Consider the following 18406-nt stretch of genomic DNA (forward strand, 5'->3'; position numbering starts at 1 on the left):
CAGGACAGGACAGTTAAAATATATGTCCAGATTGCCTGGCAAAAAAGAACAAAATTGGCCAAACTGCCTGACCAAATCTGGGCATGTGTGGCAGACTGTAATACCATCTGTTATATCCAGGGGTGTTTCAGAACACTGTGCTGCCCTAAGGCTGCCAAAGTGTTGGTGCCCCTCCTCACTATTGCACTTAGAGCAAATGTGCTCTCTGCACTAGTAGAGCTGAAATTCTGTTGAAAAAAAAACCAGAATTTCCACCAAGAGGTGCATTTGGCCACCCATGGTAACCTGAGGGGCGATGTTGCCTATGGCAAGCTGGCTGTATCTTTCATACACAGGGTGAAATCACAGACTCCCTTTTCAATTGGGGCCCCATACAAGGATAAATGGAAGCAGGATATGCAGATATGCAGATAAGAATCAGTGTCCAATAGATGCAGCTCCTGTTTCCATTTGCTTTGTGGCAAATAACCATGCCCAGCCAGGCATGAAGGGAGCATACTGGCACAGGTAGGAACTACTTTAATTAGTGAGTGCACCATACAAGAGTAACACTCAGCTCCATGTTAGTCATACAGTACTGTATAGTACTAAATAATAGTTTTCAGTAGTGGGTGGACATCTGACGACAGCCCTAAACCTCCAAGTATGCATATTTAACCTTGTGGCCTTCATACAGAACGGCTGAAATCGTAGTAATTGTAGAACTGAGAGAGTTTAAGGAGGTGTGAGAACCCATAGATAAAGGTGTGGCATGCATGCTTCCTTCTCGCAATGAGACATGATGTACTGACTGCTCCTTACAGCACAAAACATTTCTCATTTCCTCCCAGTATTCCACGGGGCAGGTGTGAATGTTTATTTACCTGCAAGCTCTTGTGTTAGCACCTTAACCCCTTTCCAGGCTCTGGGACTGTTTTCCAAGAACGTTTGGTAGGGAAAGTTTGCTGGCTTCTCATTAGCACCTTACACACAATGATGTGAATTCCCTCCTTGGGCTTTTCCTAATTAGCAGCTCATTAACCAATTACTTGGCATGAAAACCTGCCATGATGTGAATTCCCTCCTTGGGCTTTTCCTAATTAGCAGCTCATTAACCAATTACTTGGCATGAAAACCTGCCCTGCCAGTTACCCTTAAGGAGATGTGACAATAATGACATAGAATTATATTTTGTTGCTAGTAATTTGGGACAAAATGTGTGAGCTCATATATTAGAGATTGACTAAGCATGCACACCTAAAGGGATACCTGCCCCATTTGTAAGTAGAGCCACATACACTTAAATTTTGCATAAAATAGGAGCAAGATTATTTATTCTTTTTTATATATGAAGTTTTATAAATATGCATGATTTTGCTTGTTCATTTAGTGTCCACATGCCATTGGTTAAAGCTCTCAGGGAAGCAATTACCAAATTATCATGTCTGGGTTGCATGTCCAAATGATCAGGTTGTGTTTAAAAAGGGAGAACTTAACCTTGCAATGTCATTTTCTTTGTTAGCATCCCTGTAAGCTCGTGTCAGAGTCCACAACCCATGTTCTGCCTCACTCCATCATCATCATCATCATTTATTTATACAGCGCTGTCAAGATACTCCTTCATCTCTGATTTACTGGGAGGTGTTCTAAGGCCACGTAAAGCAATGTTTTGCCCTGTCATTGCAATGAACAATCTGGGTGGCAATTTAGCAAGTCTTGCTACCCCATCCATCTGGCACAAGAAGCATGCAAGAACTAACAGGGGGTGCATCTCTATTCTGCCTGTAAGTCAAATAAGCACCCAGCACAATGGGGATCTTTGGAGCAAGAGAGATTCCAACCCTCTAATCTAATCAGTGGTTACAGTCATCAATATAACAGGCCAGTAAACTGGGCAACAGGCCCGGACTGGCAATCTGTGGGTTCTGGCAAATGCCAGAGGGGCTGCTATAAAGTCCCATATAAATTCAGTATTTAGTGGGCTGGTGGGGGCTGTTTGGGCCTCTGTGTGGGCTGATTGGGCCTCTGTGTAGCTGAAATGCAAGGGTCTATTTTAATTCTCAGTCCGGGCCTGCTGGGCAAGAAAGAAACTACACCTCTCTAGACCCCCTAACTGCTCTCATCTACCCTTTGTGCTATGCTGGAAGTTGCAATTCAGCAGACGCCCCCTATATAACAGCCTGGTCCTTTGAGGTTACTTTGAGCTGAATTAGGCTTAATATTCAGAACAAGATGAGCGAACGAAATCAGATACGTATAGACCTGCTGTTTCAACACACACCATCCAACATGTGATAAGCATTCAATTTGAAAGTATAGGAAACAGACCAGGAACAGGCAGTACTTTAGTCTGCAAACACCCTTTTATTGGTGTATTTTCACTCACGACATGTTTCGGGAGCCAGTCCCTTTTTCAAGTGAACATTGAAAAAGGGACTGGCTCCCGAAACATGTTGTGAGTGAAAATACACCAAAAAAAGGGTGTTTGCAGACTAAAGTACTGCCTGTTCCTGGTCTGTTTCCTATACTTTCAAACTGAATTAGGCTTAACATGACATATGAAGCATTACCAGGACTTTTGGGCCGTGCTATTTTGCTTGGGTACACACATAGCTGATTAACTGATTTCCTGCACACACAGCCTGGCTTTGCGAAACTGACAGATTATAATATTTTTCCCAGCATGGGGGTTGGGCTGCCAGACAGTTGTTTTCCCAAACTCTGATACTTCTACAGCTGTTACAATGCTGATGATGGATCCAGGCTAAAACCCCTATGCGTTTTTTATGTCCCTCCTGACTTATTTGCCCATTTTGGTGACTACTCAGATTGCAACTGGGAACAAAGTCATTTAGGGAGAGCAGTGGCGCTTCGCAGAGCTCACACACAGTCTCAGCCCAGTCATGTGCTCCCACAAGGTTTTATATATCAATTTCACCAACAGAGCTGGGGTTCCAATAAGGGAGACCACCTCGCGATACTGACAAACCTGTAACCCTTCAATTGAAAGACTACAACTCTCAGCACCCTCTCATACCTAAAGAACTTTGACAGTGCTATAAATCATCAAGTGTCCCTGGGTTGTGGCCTTAACAGCCCTGATCACAAGTACTCTCCACAGATACAAAAAAAGTCTAAAGCCTAAAGAGCTTGTAGTCTCTTTACTGTTGAAGACAGCTTGTATTTTTCTGTTAGCTTTTAAATGTTCACAATGACAGTATTCACTGAAATACAAATTCATTACTTTAAACTGTGCAATCCTTTGTATGGTGTCACACATACCGAATTTAACCCAATCAAGCCAGAACATCCTTTCCTGGACTGCCAGAAATATTTGCTCTTTTAGGGGACAAAACACCTACCACTGTTTAAAATTAAAAGTAAACCTCCTTGTTAACCGCTGGCTCTCTTTGGGTGTTATCATGCAATGTACTGGGGCTGACTCTTGAAAAAAAATTGCATTTTTCCTCTGCAGTCTAAGGAATGTGGACCCCTCCCCAAGGACTAAATGCCAGCCCTTCAGACTGAGCCTTGTAAATGTCCTGACACCTGATTGCAACAGGACCCCCAGCTGTTCCCAAAAGCTTATAGGAAAGTGGTAAAGCTTCAGCAGCCTCTTAAGCAGCGCGTTCCTTTCGGACTCAGCGCAGGTGAAGCAACAAGTGAGCAACAGCGTCGTCTAGCGCTCCCTCCTGAAAGTCTCCGCCGCCACCTTCACCAGTAGGTGTATTTACAGAGCGAGAGAGTGAAAAATGCAGACCATGACGGCGCATTCCTTCCATTACACAGGAGCATTATTAGTTGCCTTTAATCTCCTGTTCAAAGCAAATCGTACGCTTTTCAAACCAATGGAAACGTGTCAGAGTGATTTAGAACGCTCCGTTATGGGGATGATGAGCGCAGCCCAGTGGATCGTGGGTGTCACGTGATTGAATGGAAGTGACAGGCTGATAGATTGATGGTCAGGACAGGGAGGCAGATTCATTGAACTATTTAAAGCGATATTGACGGTTTTTAGAGGAGCACCGAGAGTGGAGTGTTTAATGGTTATATCCCAATGATAATAGAACGAATAATCTTTAAAGCTGTCATGGATTTGGTTCCCTTATAAACAACCCCCCCCCCTCAAACCCCAAATCAGACCTTCTTTTCTTTCCGGCCTATTTCTTGTCCAGTAGTCCCAGCCACAATATCGCAGGGCAAAGTGTGGTGGGGGACACCTGTTCCCATCGTAACATGAAAAAATGAAAAAAAAAAAGTGGGAATACTGCCCAGGACAGACTTCAAACCGTCTAACCTATATCCACCATCCCTACAGCGTAAAATAAAGTCATAGTCACATACAGTATCACTTTACCAAAGATCGCTTTTTTCCATTTGTCTTGTTCCGATTATGAACCTATTAGCATATTACCTGCTACGGGGTACATAGACAATGTGAGTGGGAGTTTTCAGTCCAGAAAAGTCGCAGACCCACACTCAGGACGAATCAGAAGTTTTACCAAAAAGAAGAAGCCGCTCTCCCCACCCAAATAAAAACAGGGTTCTTCCCTTTTCATGATAAAAGAGGCAGTGCGATTTTTTTGTAAATTTCAAAACTAGCACATGGATCAAAGGTGGGCTTTAGCCAAAGCGAATAGTAATGAGGTGGGGCTTGTATTTAAATCTCCAGTAAGTGAATGTGAAGGGGAGTGTGTTATGTATATACTAAGTGCAGATTTCATCTCCCAGCTAGACAGAGCCAGCTATGAAAGGCAAGAGGAGGTTAATGAAGAGGCACCAGACTGCATCTCTCCATGAGAACAAGGTGACTGGTGCTGGGCACTGCCACACAGACACAGGGGCTGCTGGAGCGCACGTGCACACTGACAAGTTGATGGGCATCGCCAGCAAACGCAACTGATCGCTCGACTCTGTTGACAAACAGAATTATTATTATTATTATTGTTAAACTATTTTTTCCGTTTTGAAGTTGAAACAAGAAAACATTGTAACCAAATTCCTGCCGGTCATTTTGCCATGGCTGAGATTGGAAGCGTTTTGGATTTTCATGGCTCGACCTCTGCTATTGGGAATGTGCCTTTAGCCGACTCTCCGGGCTTTCTCAATGAGAGACTGGGGCAAATAGAAGGGAGGCTGCAGAGAGGCTCCCCCATGGATTTTGCCCACCTGAAGGGCATCTTGAGAAGGAGACAGCTTTACTGCAAGACTGGATTTCACCTGGAAATCTTCCCCAATGGGACTGTACATGGCACAAGACAGGATCACAGCAGATATGGTAAGTAAAACGCTACTTTGTGGTCGGTCCTGCACTGCAGGCTGCAGCAGGCACTGAGAGCTGAATGCTAAATATTGTGCCAATTGCTTGATTCACATACTGAGAGGGACTCTGCTTGGAAGAAACATGCAGATAAAGTCTGTAGCACTGCTGGCTACACCAGATAGCAAAGACAGCAGATAATTGTATGTATATTATCAAGGCAGGTTATGGGTCTGTCCAAATGTGCGCATTGCATAGTTTCCTTGTGTGAGAGCCTATAGATATTCTAGATAGAGATGATAGATGATTGATAGGTATGAATAGTCAATGATAAAATAGATAATAGGCAAGGCACACATTAGCAAACCCAAAGCATGTGATATTTACAGTACAATGTGTCTAGGGTATACCAGTTTGTACTTTGACTTCCTATTGGTTAATCTAAATGTTCTGCCTCAAGCAACAGTAAGAAAGAGCTGGCAGGGCATATTTCATTATAAGTTGTCTGGTCTCATGCAGTTTATTGACAGACTAAGGAAGAGTAACTAAGTAGTGCAGGTACACATTGCAGGTTGATCAGAGTGGAAGCCATGTGCACCTTTCCTATGATTCTGCATTGCTACAGCTTCAGCATGCCACTTGCTGAGTGGTAAGAGATGTATATGTATTAAACCAGTTCATTCAGTTATGCATCCCTAATTACTTACTGGGGCTGTTCGCACTGGTGCAGATAATCATATCTGAGTATATGGGCTCCTTCAAAAAAAAAATATACCTGATCTTATTGTAATAGCCCTTACATTGTAGTTATATGTGAAGGTGTTTTGTTACAATTCAAGATCGGGAGTCCATATCGTTAATCAGCCAGGCCCAAGGGACTCGCCCCAGTTCAGAAAGGCATTCAACTACAAAAAGGTTTATATCAAAAACGATATAAGTCCCAAGGCCTCTTCAAATAAAAAATATTAATTTATTGTAATTCACATTAAAACAGTAGCTAGTACATACAACCCCACATACCCCACCTTACGCGTTTCACACCCTCCGGCGCTTAGTCATAGGTGTATATATGTGTATATATCCTTATATCGTTTTTGATATAAACCTTTTTGAAGGTGTTTTGTTACCCAAGTCACTGAAAAAGTTAAATCTGACATCTTCAGCCTCTGGTAGTCCTGTTTTATCATCCTGGCTGAGTTATAGTTCAATTAGAACAGTAGGGATCACAGGAAATGTAACAGAGCCCCCCCCCCCACCACCCCCATCCCTAGGGTTAAGTCATTTATCCAATTACATCCAAGAGTCCTGTTTTATTCAGCAGTAAAAAGGGGGTGGCACTTTGATCTCTTTATTATTTTTTTTTTTAAAGCAAAATGCTTACTTTGCCATCTGACACATAAAAAGCAAGAACACCCAGTATTTCCGGAAGTAAAGGAATACAGTGGGAACATCTATGTCTCCTACTTGTTTTTTGTTTTTTAGGGCTATTCCACACGGGGAGATAGCGACGCGTTTGCGGTCGCGGCGACAAAGCGCCGCGACAGTCGCCGCGACCGGCGCAGGCGACAGTTTTGTATGGGCGCCTATGTAAAAACGCCTGTGCTAACCACACGAGGCGATGCGCTTTTCAACAGTCGCCTGAAAATGCCTCGCCAGGCATTTTCAGGCGACTGTTGAAAAGCGCATCGCCTCGTGTGGTTAGCACAGGCGTTTTTACATAGGCGCCCATACAAAACTGTCGCCTGCGCCGGTCGCGGCGACTGTCGCGGCGCTTTGTCGCCGCGACCGCAAACGCGTCGCTATCTCCCCGTGTGGAATAGCCCTTACAGTCTGGGCATCTGATAAAATGTTTTGGTTTTTTTCAGGTGGGGGGGGGGGTAAAGCACATTTACTTTGCTCAGATTCTTTGGTGCCAATATGGTAAATGCAGCTGAGACTTCCAAACACCAAATGTACTAACAGTTTGAGTCACAAGCTGCCAGCTGATGGCTCCCATGTTCCTTATCAGATTGTTTGCTAAAAGCAAAGACAGATGAGAAGATTCGGGGAGATTTAGTCGCCCGGCAACAAATTGCCTTTTCTTCGGGCGACTAATCTCCCTGAGCTGCCTCCCCGCCGGCTAGAATCTAAATCGCCAGCAGGATGGCACTCGGAGCGATTCGTTTTCCGAAGTCGCACGAAGTTGCCTCATGAGGAAACTTATACAACTTCGGAAAACAAAGCACTCCAAGTGTCATCCTGCCGGCGATTTACATTCTAGCCTGCGGAAGGCAGTTCGGGGAGATTAGTCACCCGCCGTGAAGAAGAGGAGATTGTAAAATCTGTAGCACTGGCTTTCAAGTACCTGACCTTTTTAATCTCTTGTAGCTAAGTGCTGTGTACCCATAGCAACCAATGAGTAATCCCCCAGCAGTTAGATCTGATTGGTTGCAATTAAAAACTGATGTGGTGCAATTCAGCACATATCTCAGTAAATCAGCCCCTCGATCCTGCATAGAATTTTAGTTTTAGCTGTGTAATTGTTGTGATTGGCCTCCACAGTGGTCACATGGTTCCGATGTTTGCACGTGTGTCCCACTAGGTCACACACACTAAAACTGTGTCCTGGGTTGTGCCCCATACCTACATCTGGCAGTGAAGGGGTTGAAGCAGAATCACAGTGAAGTAGCCATCAGTATGCCATTCCAGGAACAGTATAATTTAAATATGAAAATAACTAAACATCAATGTTCAAGGCCACAGCCATATACTGTACAGGGTGTATATGTGAATTTGAGCATATGTTGCATGTCTGGGCCATTTATTGCACTTTACACTCATCTGAATAGAAAAAGAGTCAAAGGGAATTGCAGGTGTGCCTCACTGCCATGAATCTGCAGTGACCCTTTTCCCATGTTCCCGTGATCTGTGTCCCACCCTAGAGGAAACAGGTGTCCTTCCTCTGGAAGTTTTCCTTCCACTAAGAAATGTAAGGACATACCTGGCAGCCAGTGGGTTAACCCCTTCCATGCCATCCTGCATACCATCCGAGAAACTCAACCTTCAGTGCCACATATAGAAATCATTACAGAACTCATATTTCTCTGTCTCCCCCTTCCAGCTTCTTCTTGGGTAGGGTTTAAATTCTAACCAAATTTTGTTAGATCTGATTTTCAAGTATTGTCAGGTTTTCCCAATTCCCTTTCCCCTAAAGGTGAATGAAATGTGAGACCCCAAGGCTACACTTTCCACAGGCCCTTCGTCGGTTGTCAGTGATGTCTCTGGCATGTACTGAACCTGACCTGACATAGAGAACTTGGGTGCACGCATGCCTGGATCTGCATGAATCCAGGAGCCCACCTTGTCTGCGTTCTTCAGCTGACCAGATCCAGAACAAAAATAAATATATCTACTAATTTACTTTATACTGCAGAAACTGTTTGGTTCTTTATTTAGGGATATTCAGGGTGGCTAATTTTCCATGGTCTCTCATCAGATATAGTGTGTCTTTAAGGGCAATTTGTTTTACTTGACATAATGGGGGCGTTGATGAAATTTATTATTTTGGGGTAAGATTCCTCTGATGCAATCTTCTTAATAGGCATACAAACCAAGAAAGAATTATGATTAGTGCCTGCCCTTACCTGTTCACCATTCATTAATGGCTTATTGTGTTGCCAACAAAAGCATTTTCAGCTGTGGATTTGAGTTCCATTTAATGATCATAAAATATTAATATATAATATATATGTAGGTCAGTTATGTTCCAGCAATGATTAAACAGGCATACACAGTATTATTCTCCCCAATATTCATTACGGCACTCCCCAAGGCAGTGTAAAATTAATATTCGTGTGGTAGGTTTGAAAGAGAAGCCCAACAGTATATTTATTGGAAACTTGTCTCCTTACATGCAGATGGGTAAAGTCATTTACCTTGAGCTTAAATTATCATGCAAGTGCTGTAAACTCTTCCCTTCCCAGATGTTGCAGACTAAACTGATAGCTCCAGCAGGCAGTTCTGCAATTACCCATGATGCCCTGCAGAAATTAGATTTCAGCAACAGGGTATAATTTTGTAGATATGGAGGTGACAGGTGTACAGAACAGATACTGTATACAGGCATGAACTTCTGTTAATTATGAAGATGCCCTGTGCCACACACAATACCCCAGCGCGTGTCTTTTTCATAGCGATGCTTATAGCTGTATAATGAAGTCTGACAACTAGTTATTCTGTCTTATTACATAGGTTACAAGCAGTTTGGTGGTCATGTGGGCAAAAACCTCTGGTAGGTTTTGGTTAGCACAGTCCCAGATCCAACATTTCCGGCTGGTGATCATTCAAACTTTTACCAAGATGTTACAGTAGAATCTGCTTTGGGAAGACTCCGGATGGAGTTTTGGCAGAAAATACACTGGCAGATGTTGGACCAGTTTGGTTAAAAAGACCAGTGTTTCTGCTCATTTACTTTTACTTACTGTGCTGACATTGTTACTGCACCTTAAATTGTTGATGGTGTCTTTTTTTTTCTTCATGTTGCTATTTCTCTGAATGTGATGTCATTGTGAAGTTGCAGGGGGTGTATTGTCAAATGCCATTGGCCCTCTGTGACCCTATCCAATCTCACCAGGGTGGCGTACCGTGTTATCTCTCCCTGAATATACTGATTGTATTATTGTGTTTGCTTGTAGCTTTATTTATGTTGAGACATTCTTTCTGATCGTCTGAACGACCGATCACCATGGCATGAAAAATGTCAGGACTGTTGGCAGAGTTGGTCTTTATGATGATCACACAGGGAACACTCAGCACAGCAACTTGGAAAAGGATTTACTTGTGAATCACTCAGGGATAATACAGAGCACATTTAACAGTGTGAAAGATCAAAATCAATATGGTGGATAGAAAAGAAAAACAACAGAGTGCAGAAAAAAACAACAGCAAAGATCATTGCAATTATACATTAACAATATTCACAGCGCCACCTTGTGACCATTTTAATACTCCAGTGTTTAAGCATGAATGCTGTTGCATGTATTCCAACACCCCTTCTCAACAGTGAAAGGCTTAAACTGATAATCCACTCTTCTTTAACAGTTCCAAGTGTCTCTTTGCATGTAGAGGCTTGGTAAGCATATCTGCAACCATGTCCTCAGTTGGACAATATTTTAAGTCAAGCTGTCTTTGCTCTTGCAAGTCCCTTAGGAAATGATACCTTACATCAATATGTTTGGTTCTTGGGTTGACTCGTTCTGTCTGTGCAAGTGCAATGCACCCTTGGTTGTCTTCAAACATCTGAGTGGGTTCCATCTGCTTTTGATCCAAATCTGCTAACAGTTGTCTTAGCCAAATTAACTCTTGATTTGCTTGTGCTGCTGCAACATACTCTGCTTCGGTTGAAGAAAGTGTCACAGTTGACTGTTTTCTGCTGGTCCAGCTAATGGGTCCACCAGAGAGTAGAAACAAGTGTCCACTAGTAGATTTTCTATCACTTGAGTCTCCAGCCCAGTCAGCATCAACAAATCCAATCAGGTTACATTTGCCCCTTGCAGGCAACTTTAACTTGAAATGTATTGTTCCCTTTAAGTAACGTATGACCCGTTTTACAGCATTCCAGTCCATCTGACTTGGCTTAGACACCTTTCTGCATAAAAATCCCACTGCTGTAGCGATGTCGGGTCTTGCAACTGTAGCAATGTAAAGCAGTTTTCCTATAGCTTTTCTGTATTGACAGTTATTTGGTAGCAAATCAACTTCATTGTTCATTTCCTTTAAGTAATTTGTTTCCATAGGAGAGTTAACTGGTTTTGCATCATTCATCCCAAAAGTTTCAATTACTTCTTGTATTTTGTGACTTTGGTTCAGAAGATAACTGCCATCTTCTTCTCTTTCAATCTGTATGCCAAGGTAATGTTTTATGTCACCTAAGTCTTTGGTCTCAAAGTCCTCATTTAGAGCTTGTAGTAGTTTGATGTGATCCCCTTCTTCCTCAAAGCATACTAACAGATCATCCACGTATATGAGTACAAAGATCCACCTACCAGTCAGTTTCTTAGTATACAAGCAGGGATCTGCTTTGCTCCTTTGAAATTTTTCTTTTGTGAGCACATCATTAATTTTCATATTCCATGCTCTAGCTGCCTGTTTGAGGCCATAGAGCCCTTTCTGGAGTTTGCATACTAGGTCTGGCTTTTGTGGATTCTCAAATCCCTGTGGCTGTTCCATGTAGATTTCTTCTGTTAGCTCACTGTGTAAGAAAGCTGTTTTGACATCAGAGTGCTTTATCTGCATTTTCTTTGCAGCTGCTACAGTGAGCAGAGTCCTAATTGTAGTGTGCTTAACTACTGGAGCAAATGTTTCATCATAGTCTTCTCCATATTTTTGAGAATATCCTTTGGCTACTAGTCTTTGCTTTGTATCTCTCAACTGTACCATCAGTGTTATACTTGATTTTAAAAGTCCACTTACAGCCAATAGCTTTTCTTCCTGTTGGTAGTTCTGTAAGCTTCCAGGTGTGGTTGTTATGCAGAGATTTTATCTCCTCTTCAGCAGCCTTTATCCACTTATTGGCTTCCCCTTCTGGAAGTTGTGATATGTCTTTCCAACATGTAGGTTCATATGTAGGCTTTATTTGCTTTGTATGAAAGTCGAACAGGTGGTTTGCCCTTGTTCTCTCTTATTGAACGCCTTGGTTCATTGTCAGTGCTTGGTTGTGTCTGCTCATCTGTGGTGTCAAATTCAGTGCCAACTTCAACTATTTGTTCTGGAGATGTACATGTTTCTTGTTCAGTATCTTTCACCTTTTCTCGTCTTTGTTCTAGTGAAGTCATTACACCATCTCTTAGGTCTTCAATAAATGTTACACTGTTACTGATCACCACCTTGTCAATCTTTGGATCCAGAATTCTGTATCCTTTGGAATTTTCTGCATATCCAACAAGGATACCTCCACTGCCCGATTTTGCAGTTTGCTGCGTTTCTCTTCTGGAATGTAAGCAAATGCTTTGCACCCAAAAACTCTGATATGTTTAACACTGGGTTTTTCACCATGCCACAGTTCATATGGTGTTTTCATGACAGATTTGGAGTACAATCTGTTTTGCAGGTAAGTAGCTGTCATTGCTGCTTCACCCCAGTATTTTTCAGATAGTCCTGAATCAGTCAGCATACATCTGATCATTTCTGTTAGAGTTCTATATTTCCTTTCAGCTACCCCATTCTGTTCTGGTGTATATGGGACAGTCTTTTGATGCTCTATCCCAAGCTGTTTTAAGAAATTCTCTACTTTGTGTCCAGTGAATTCTCCTCCATTGTCACTTCTGAACACAAGTGGTTTTCTCTGAAATTTGTTACTTGCCTTTGTCACATAATCTTGCAGTTTTTCAAACACTTCTGATTTGTTTTTCATTAGATATGTGACTGTGTATCTTGAATGGTCATCTGTTAAAGTCACTATGTATCTATTACCTCCTGGTGTGGGCACTCGCATAGGACCACATACATCACTATGTATAAGGTCAAGCGTTTTTGAAGCTCTGTTCTGGCTTACCTTTGGAGGAGTTGCTCTTGTAGCTTTAGCTTTGATGCAACAATCACATCTCACGAAAGTTGGACAGGCTGACAATACTAGATCTTTTGTCAGGTTCTGCCTAATCAGTTCTTGTATGCCATCTGGATGTCTGTGACCTAGACGTCTATGCCACATGTGAATGCAGTTGTTGTGCCCCTGTGTGCAGAGTCTTGCCTGCTCCTTTACTGTGTCCAGTCGATATAGATGCTTATCCACTATGGCTGTTGTGATGACCTTTTCTCCATTCTGGATTGTACACTTGTCACCTTGGAATTTTGTGATAAGTCCTTTGGATCCCAGTTTCCTTACAGATAAGAGCCCACCTTCTAGTTTTGGAACATATAGCACATCCTTTATTGGTATAGGCAATCTGTGTCCGTCAGCATTGTGACAAATAAGAATTCCATGCCCAATTCCTTCAGCTGTAGTGCTACTTCCATCTGCAAGGTAAATAGTTTCTTTGTTATTTGGATCAAACTCTGTAAAGAAGTTTCTGTCGCTTGTCATGTGACTTGTTGCTCCTGAATCTATATACCAGTTCTGGTTTGAAAGGGTGTTTGTTACTTTAAAAGTTCCGTGCCACTGATCTCTATCATTGTCATTCACTGTAGTTCTGACTGTTTGTTTAAAACTTCTTGGAAATTTTGCCCTTTGCTCTGCCTTCCATATTGAACAGTCTTTCTTAAAGTGTCCTGGTTTCTTGCATCTGAAGCAAACGTTGCTCTCTTTCTTATGTAGCTTTGTGTCTGTGGCTTTAAGAGCTGCCTCAGTATTACTTTCTGTATTGTCAAATGTTTGCTCCTTTCTGCGCATGTATTCATCTATGAGCCGGGTTTTGACAAATTCTAGTGTTAGTTCAGCTTCAGGCCTTGTTTCCAGGGCATTAATCAGTGCACTGTATGATTCAGGTAAACTGCACAGAAGTATGGCTGATACGTGGCTGTCTTTTATATCCTCTCCAATTGCCTGGAGTTGTGCCACAACCTGCAACATTGCATTTATATGCTCCTGCATGTCTTTTCCTGAACCTAATCTCATCTGGTATAGTTTCCTTAGCAGGAATAGTTTGTTATTCAGGCTGGATCTTGCATGCAGTTTTTGCAATGCATCCCACATGCCTTTAGCAGTATTCTGATGCCTTATATGAATAAGCTGTTCATCTTCCACTAACAGACTTATTGTTGCCCGTGCCTGTCTGTTTTTCTTATCCCATTCCTGGTGATTAACATCTGTAGTTATAGCTTCCCACAAGTCATCTCTGGATAGCAGCATTTCTACTTTAAACTTCCACAGTTGATAATTCTCATTATTCAGTTTAGCCACTGCTAGTTTAAGTTCTGAGCTGCTAGCCATGTCTGCCTTACTTCCTTGTATAAGCTGTGATTCTTACTTGTGCTTTGTAGTTCACAGAACCTCTGGAAGATTCCTTGTGTCAGTCTTTTCACTGAGTTGGATTGTGCCTGGGCCCATAACCTGTTGGCAGAGTTGGTCTTTATGATGATCACACAGGGAACACTCAGCACAGCAACTTGGAAAAGGATTTACTTGTGAATCACTCAGGGATAATACAGAGCACATTTAACAGTGTGAAAGATCAAAATCAATATGGTGGATAGAAAAGAAAAACAACAGAGCGCAGAAAAAAACAACAGCAAAGATCATTGCAATTATACATTAACAATATTCACAGCGCCACCTTGTGACCATTTTAATACTCCAGTGTTTAAGCATGAATGCTTTTGCATGTATTCCAACAAGGATACTGCACACACGCCAGGAAATCGTACAAAGCTTTGCGTCTATGGCCAGCTTCAGCCTAAGGGTTGTCGCAAATTATCAAGCAGTAAATGAGGTTTGTCCATCATATAAGATGTTGCTACAGGGCTGATTATTAAATTCTGATGCTAATTATGCTGGTTTCCTAGCTGCCATGTATCAGTATTCTAAATGATTTACTAATCAGCCTAATATAATGATATTTGTATGATATATACACAGTATATTTTGATTTGGTCCCTAAGCTCAGTTGAGTGACAGCAGCACAGAGCATGTGCAGCGAATCAGCAGAAAAGAAGATGGGGAGCTACTGAGGCATCTTTGGAGGTTCATATCTTCCCTGCTAAAGGACTATGGTTGCCTTGGGCTGGTACAGAATCCCAAAATGTAATGTAGAACATTTCTAGCGTACTTCTTTGGTTAAGATTTAGTTCTCCTTCAAGCACTCTCATTTTGAAAGGCATTCCCCTATGGCAGTATCGTGAAGTCTGGGCAAGGTGTCGCACAAGAAATTCGTTTTTTATTTCTGGTATCAGTTTCAGTGAGAACACAGTGGATGAAATCCTGCTCTTGTGTAAACATGGTGTTCCTGGGAAACAGATGAAGGCAGGCCCGCAAACCTTTTACTCTGAGTAGACTTTTTGCTGGCCTGTGCAGGCTCCATATAGCTGTTGCTCTAGTGAAGTCTCCAGAAGGCAGTGTCAGACAGCTGGACTGTCTCCCACGCAGGCCTTGGTGCTTGAGTGTGGCTTGGAGAGGCATGCGCACAGAAACCACTGCCTAATTGCTGCATCTGCTGGATACCAATTACAAAGGGGCATGACCAGGACTTCATGTACGATGTTTTGACTGAAACTGCTTCCATATGGAGCAGACACTGGGCTGCCTTATTCCAAGCCTTGAGGATCCCTGCAGTATTGCAGTGGAGCAAAGCAGTGTTTCTCATCATTTGTATTTTGGGGACAGTTATATACAGGTAAATTGGGAGGCCAGAAAATGTTACCAGAAAATACTGAAGTTGCAATGCTGCTGCATAGTTTCGCATTCACTACGTTGTGTACCTGTTCACCTTCCCCTGCATGCGCGCTGGCGCGTAGTTTCGCGCTGGTGCGCTGGAGCGTAGTTTTGCACATTCGCGATTGAGCACACACTAAGCCGGCGCCGTGGCCGGCCAGGTTGCCTAGGGCGCCTGGCCCCGTTGGCCCGGCTCTACAGGAGATCAAAGAGAAAGTCGGTGGGACATTTCAGTAAGTAACCCAGGACTGGGTTTTCAGTAAGTAACCCAGGACTGCAAAAAATGGGACAGTTGGGAGGTATGCTTAATACACTTGGCACATTATAAATTAAACACCATCTATATAATCATTTCAATGAAAAATTGCTCTTGCTAAGGTGGACCTAACTGCACCCTGTTACTCCTGCCCTTAGCCAGTGGTTATTTGTTGGGCCCCAAATCCAGTCTACTGCTTAGAGCACTTGGCACATTATTCATTAAACACTATAGTTCCAGAAACAGGGTCATTCTAAGAAACTGCCCTTTCTCAGGCAGAACTGCCTGCAAATGTACCCCCTCCAATGAACCCTTAGGAAAGCCTGTTGGAGAGGGTGCCACTGTAGTCCTATCTGCTCTTAGGGCAGCTCTGGTTAAAAAGGATGCACTGCATTTAGACTGGGAGTAAGTCTCATCACATATTTAAGCCTTTTTATCATACAGGTATGGAAACCCATTATACAGAAAGCCAAGAATTATGGGAAGGCCATCTCCCACAGACTACATTTTAATCAAATAATTCAATGGTTTTATTTTCTTTTTCTCTGTAATTATAAAACAGTGCTTGTATTTGATTCGAACTAAGATATAATTAATCCATATTGTGGGCAAAACAATCCTGTTGGGTTTCATTCATGCTTCAATTACACCAGAAAATAACCTTTTTTATATCCATCATAACATTATCTTTGAATGCTATTTAAAATTTTGCCATAAAAGTATTTGCCTAATGCTTTTACATTACCTTTCTTTCCCCCATGTTCCTCTACGAGGGGGCTGCCATATTTGTACAGAAGAAGTCTGTTAGCATTAGAAACTCTAACTGACAGACTGAGATGGGACAGTCAGGTTGGCAAAACAGTCAGGTTTATGAACTTTAAGTACTAATTACTTACAAAAGCAGAGCTATCAGCAAAAAACGATCAACGCAACTTATATGTAACTTTTAATGTAGATTAATATTTTGAAAAGAACATTTTTAGTGTCAATATCATTTTAAGATATGGAAAACCCAAGATCCCTAGTATTCTGCATAACAGGTCCCATACTTGTTTTACCTGTTTTGTTTACAAAAGCTGTAATAGGATGGAAACCCCAAATTAAAACCTCATAAAATGGAAGATATTGTAGGCAACTTTCCAATATGAATACCTAAAAAGAAAGGGGGACTTAAAGGACAAGGAAAGGCTAAAATAGAATAAGGCTATTGGTATATTATAACATAAGCATGAACTTACTGCACCACAAAGCCTAATCAAACATGATTTATGCTTTCAAAGTTAGCCACAGGGGGCTGTCATCTTGTAACTTTGTTAAACATCTTTGCCTGACCCTGACCTTGCACATGCTCAGTGTGGTCTGGGCTGCTTATGGATCATCATAAACAAAGCTGCTTGAATTCTGCATGGCTTGTAAGTAAGGCGGGGGCTCCCCCTGCTGTTCATAAGTATGATTGTTTCCCTGCTCAGCAGTTAGGGACCATCTGACAATTCCTATCCACAGCAGTAAATGAAGGGAGAATTTCACTGCATACAGTCAGGTTTCTTTTAAAACTGTACACATTTTTTAATTAAAGTATATTGGAAATAGGTTTCTTTTTCATTAAAGAAAGTAAAAATGGGATTTAATTGTTTTGCCTTTCCTTGTCCTTTAAAGCACCAATGGGCTAGAGGTAAAATTAAAAGGGTACAATGATTGCTTATCAGGCAGAAAGTCCCAGACCACCCACCATGTTTTGTCATGTTTGTCTCAAGGGCAAAACTGTAATAGCCGATAACTTTCCAAGATCAGCGTTCATTCAAAAACTCCAAAGAGCAGTTAAACTGGGCATTTTCTCTCAACTCAACTGCAGGTTCTGTCTATTGAAGCAATGAAGCAGAAGTAAGCTTTGTATGCTTCTTTTACATTTGTTTATCAGCTGGCTTCTGCTGCATTATTTCAATAGTCAGATTTACCTGGAGAGAGAGCAGAAAGAGACAGACAGTATCTGCCTTCAATAGCAGTTATATTTACAAGTATATTTGCAAGTAGTAGTCCGTTCAGCTCTTTTTATATCCTATTTAGTGTGCATTCCTATAAATCACACTTTTGAACAGTCCTGATTGGGATTCAATAATTTGCCCATCCATAGCAATGCTGTTTAATATTGTGATTTATGGGACAGCCATGAAATGCAGTGCACCTGACAGCACTCTGCAATTTATAACCAATTGTTAATCTGGCACAAGGTGCAGAGAGCAACCTACACAGAACATTAGCCCAGCATTGGCAAGCATTGGATCTATAGCCTCAGGCGACATGAGAACGGAGGTACCGCTTGTATGGATTTTACAGTTTAGATGCAAGTTGAATTGTGTGAAAAATCACCCAATGAGCAAATGTTTCTACTTAAATGAATGGCAACCAGCAACTGAATTGATTAAAACCATAAGCCTGAGTTCCTTCTCAGTGATAGATAAGCCTTAAGCTCATAGTGACCTTCCTGGCTACCCCTATCTGCAGGGTTGGACTGGGCCAGTAAAAAACCTGGTGGGTCCCCGGCTCTTGTGGGCCCTGCCAGCCCAGATCC

At 42.1% G+C, this 18406-nt stretch overlaps 1 protein-coding gene across 1 annotated transcript in view; it reads left to right on the forward strand.

Moving 5' to 3' along the window:
- The first annotated feature begins 4191 nt into the window (after positions 1-4191).
- The window catches only part of fgf16.S (fibroblast growth factor 16 S homeolog), a 32366-nt gene continuing 18151 nt past the window's right edge, over positions 4192-18406 (forward strand). The window contains exon 1 of the mRNA XM_018232936.2: positions 4192-5257. Within this exon, the coding sequence (XP_018088425.1) occupies positions 4999-5257 (259 nt within the window). The 5' untranslated portion in view covers positions 4192-4998. The remainder of the gene's footprint in view (positions 5258-18406) is intronic.

The sequence above is a fragment of the Xenopus laevis genome, chromosome 8S (genome assembly GCF_017654675.1).
Source record: "Xenopus laevis strain J_2021 chromosome 8S, Xenopus_laevis_v10.1, whole genome shotgun sequence".
Lineage (NCBI taxonomy): Eukaryota > Metazoa > Chordata > Amphibia > Anura > Pipidae > Xenopus > Xenopus laevis.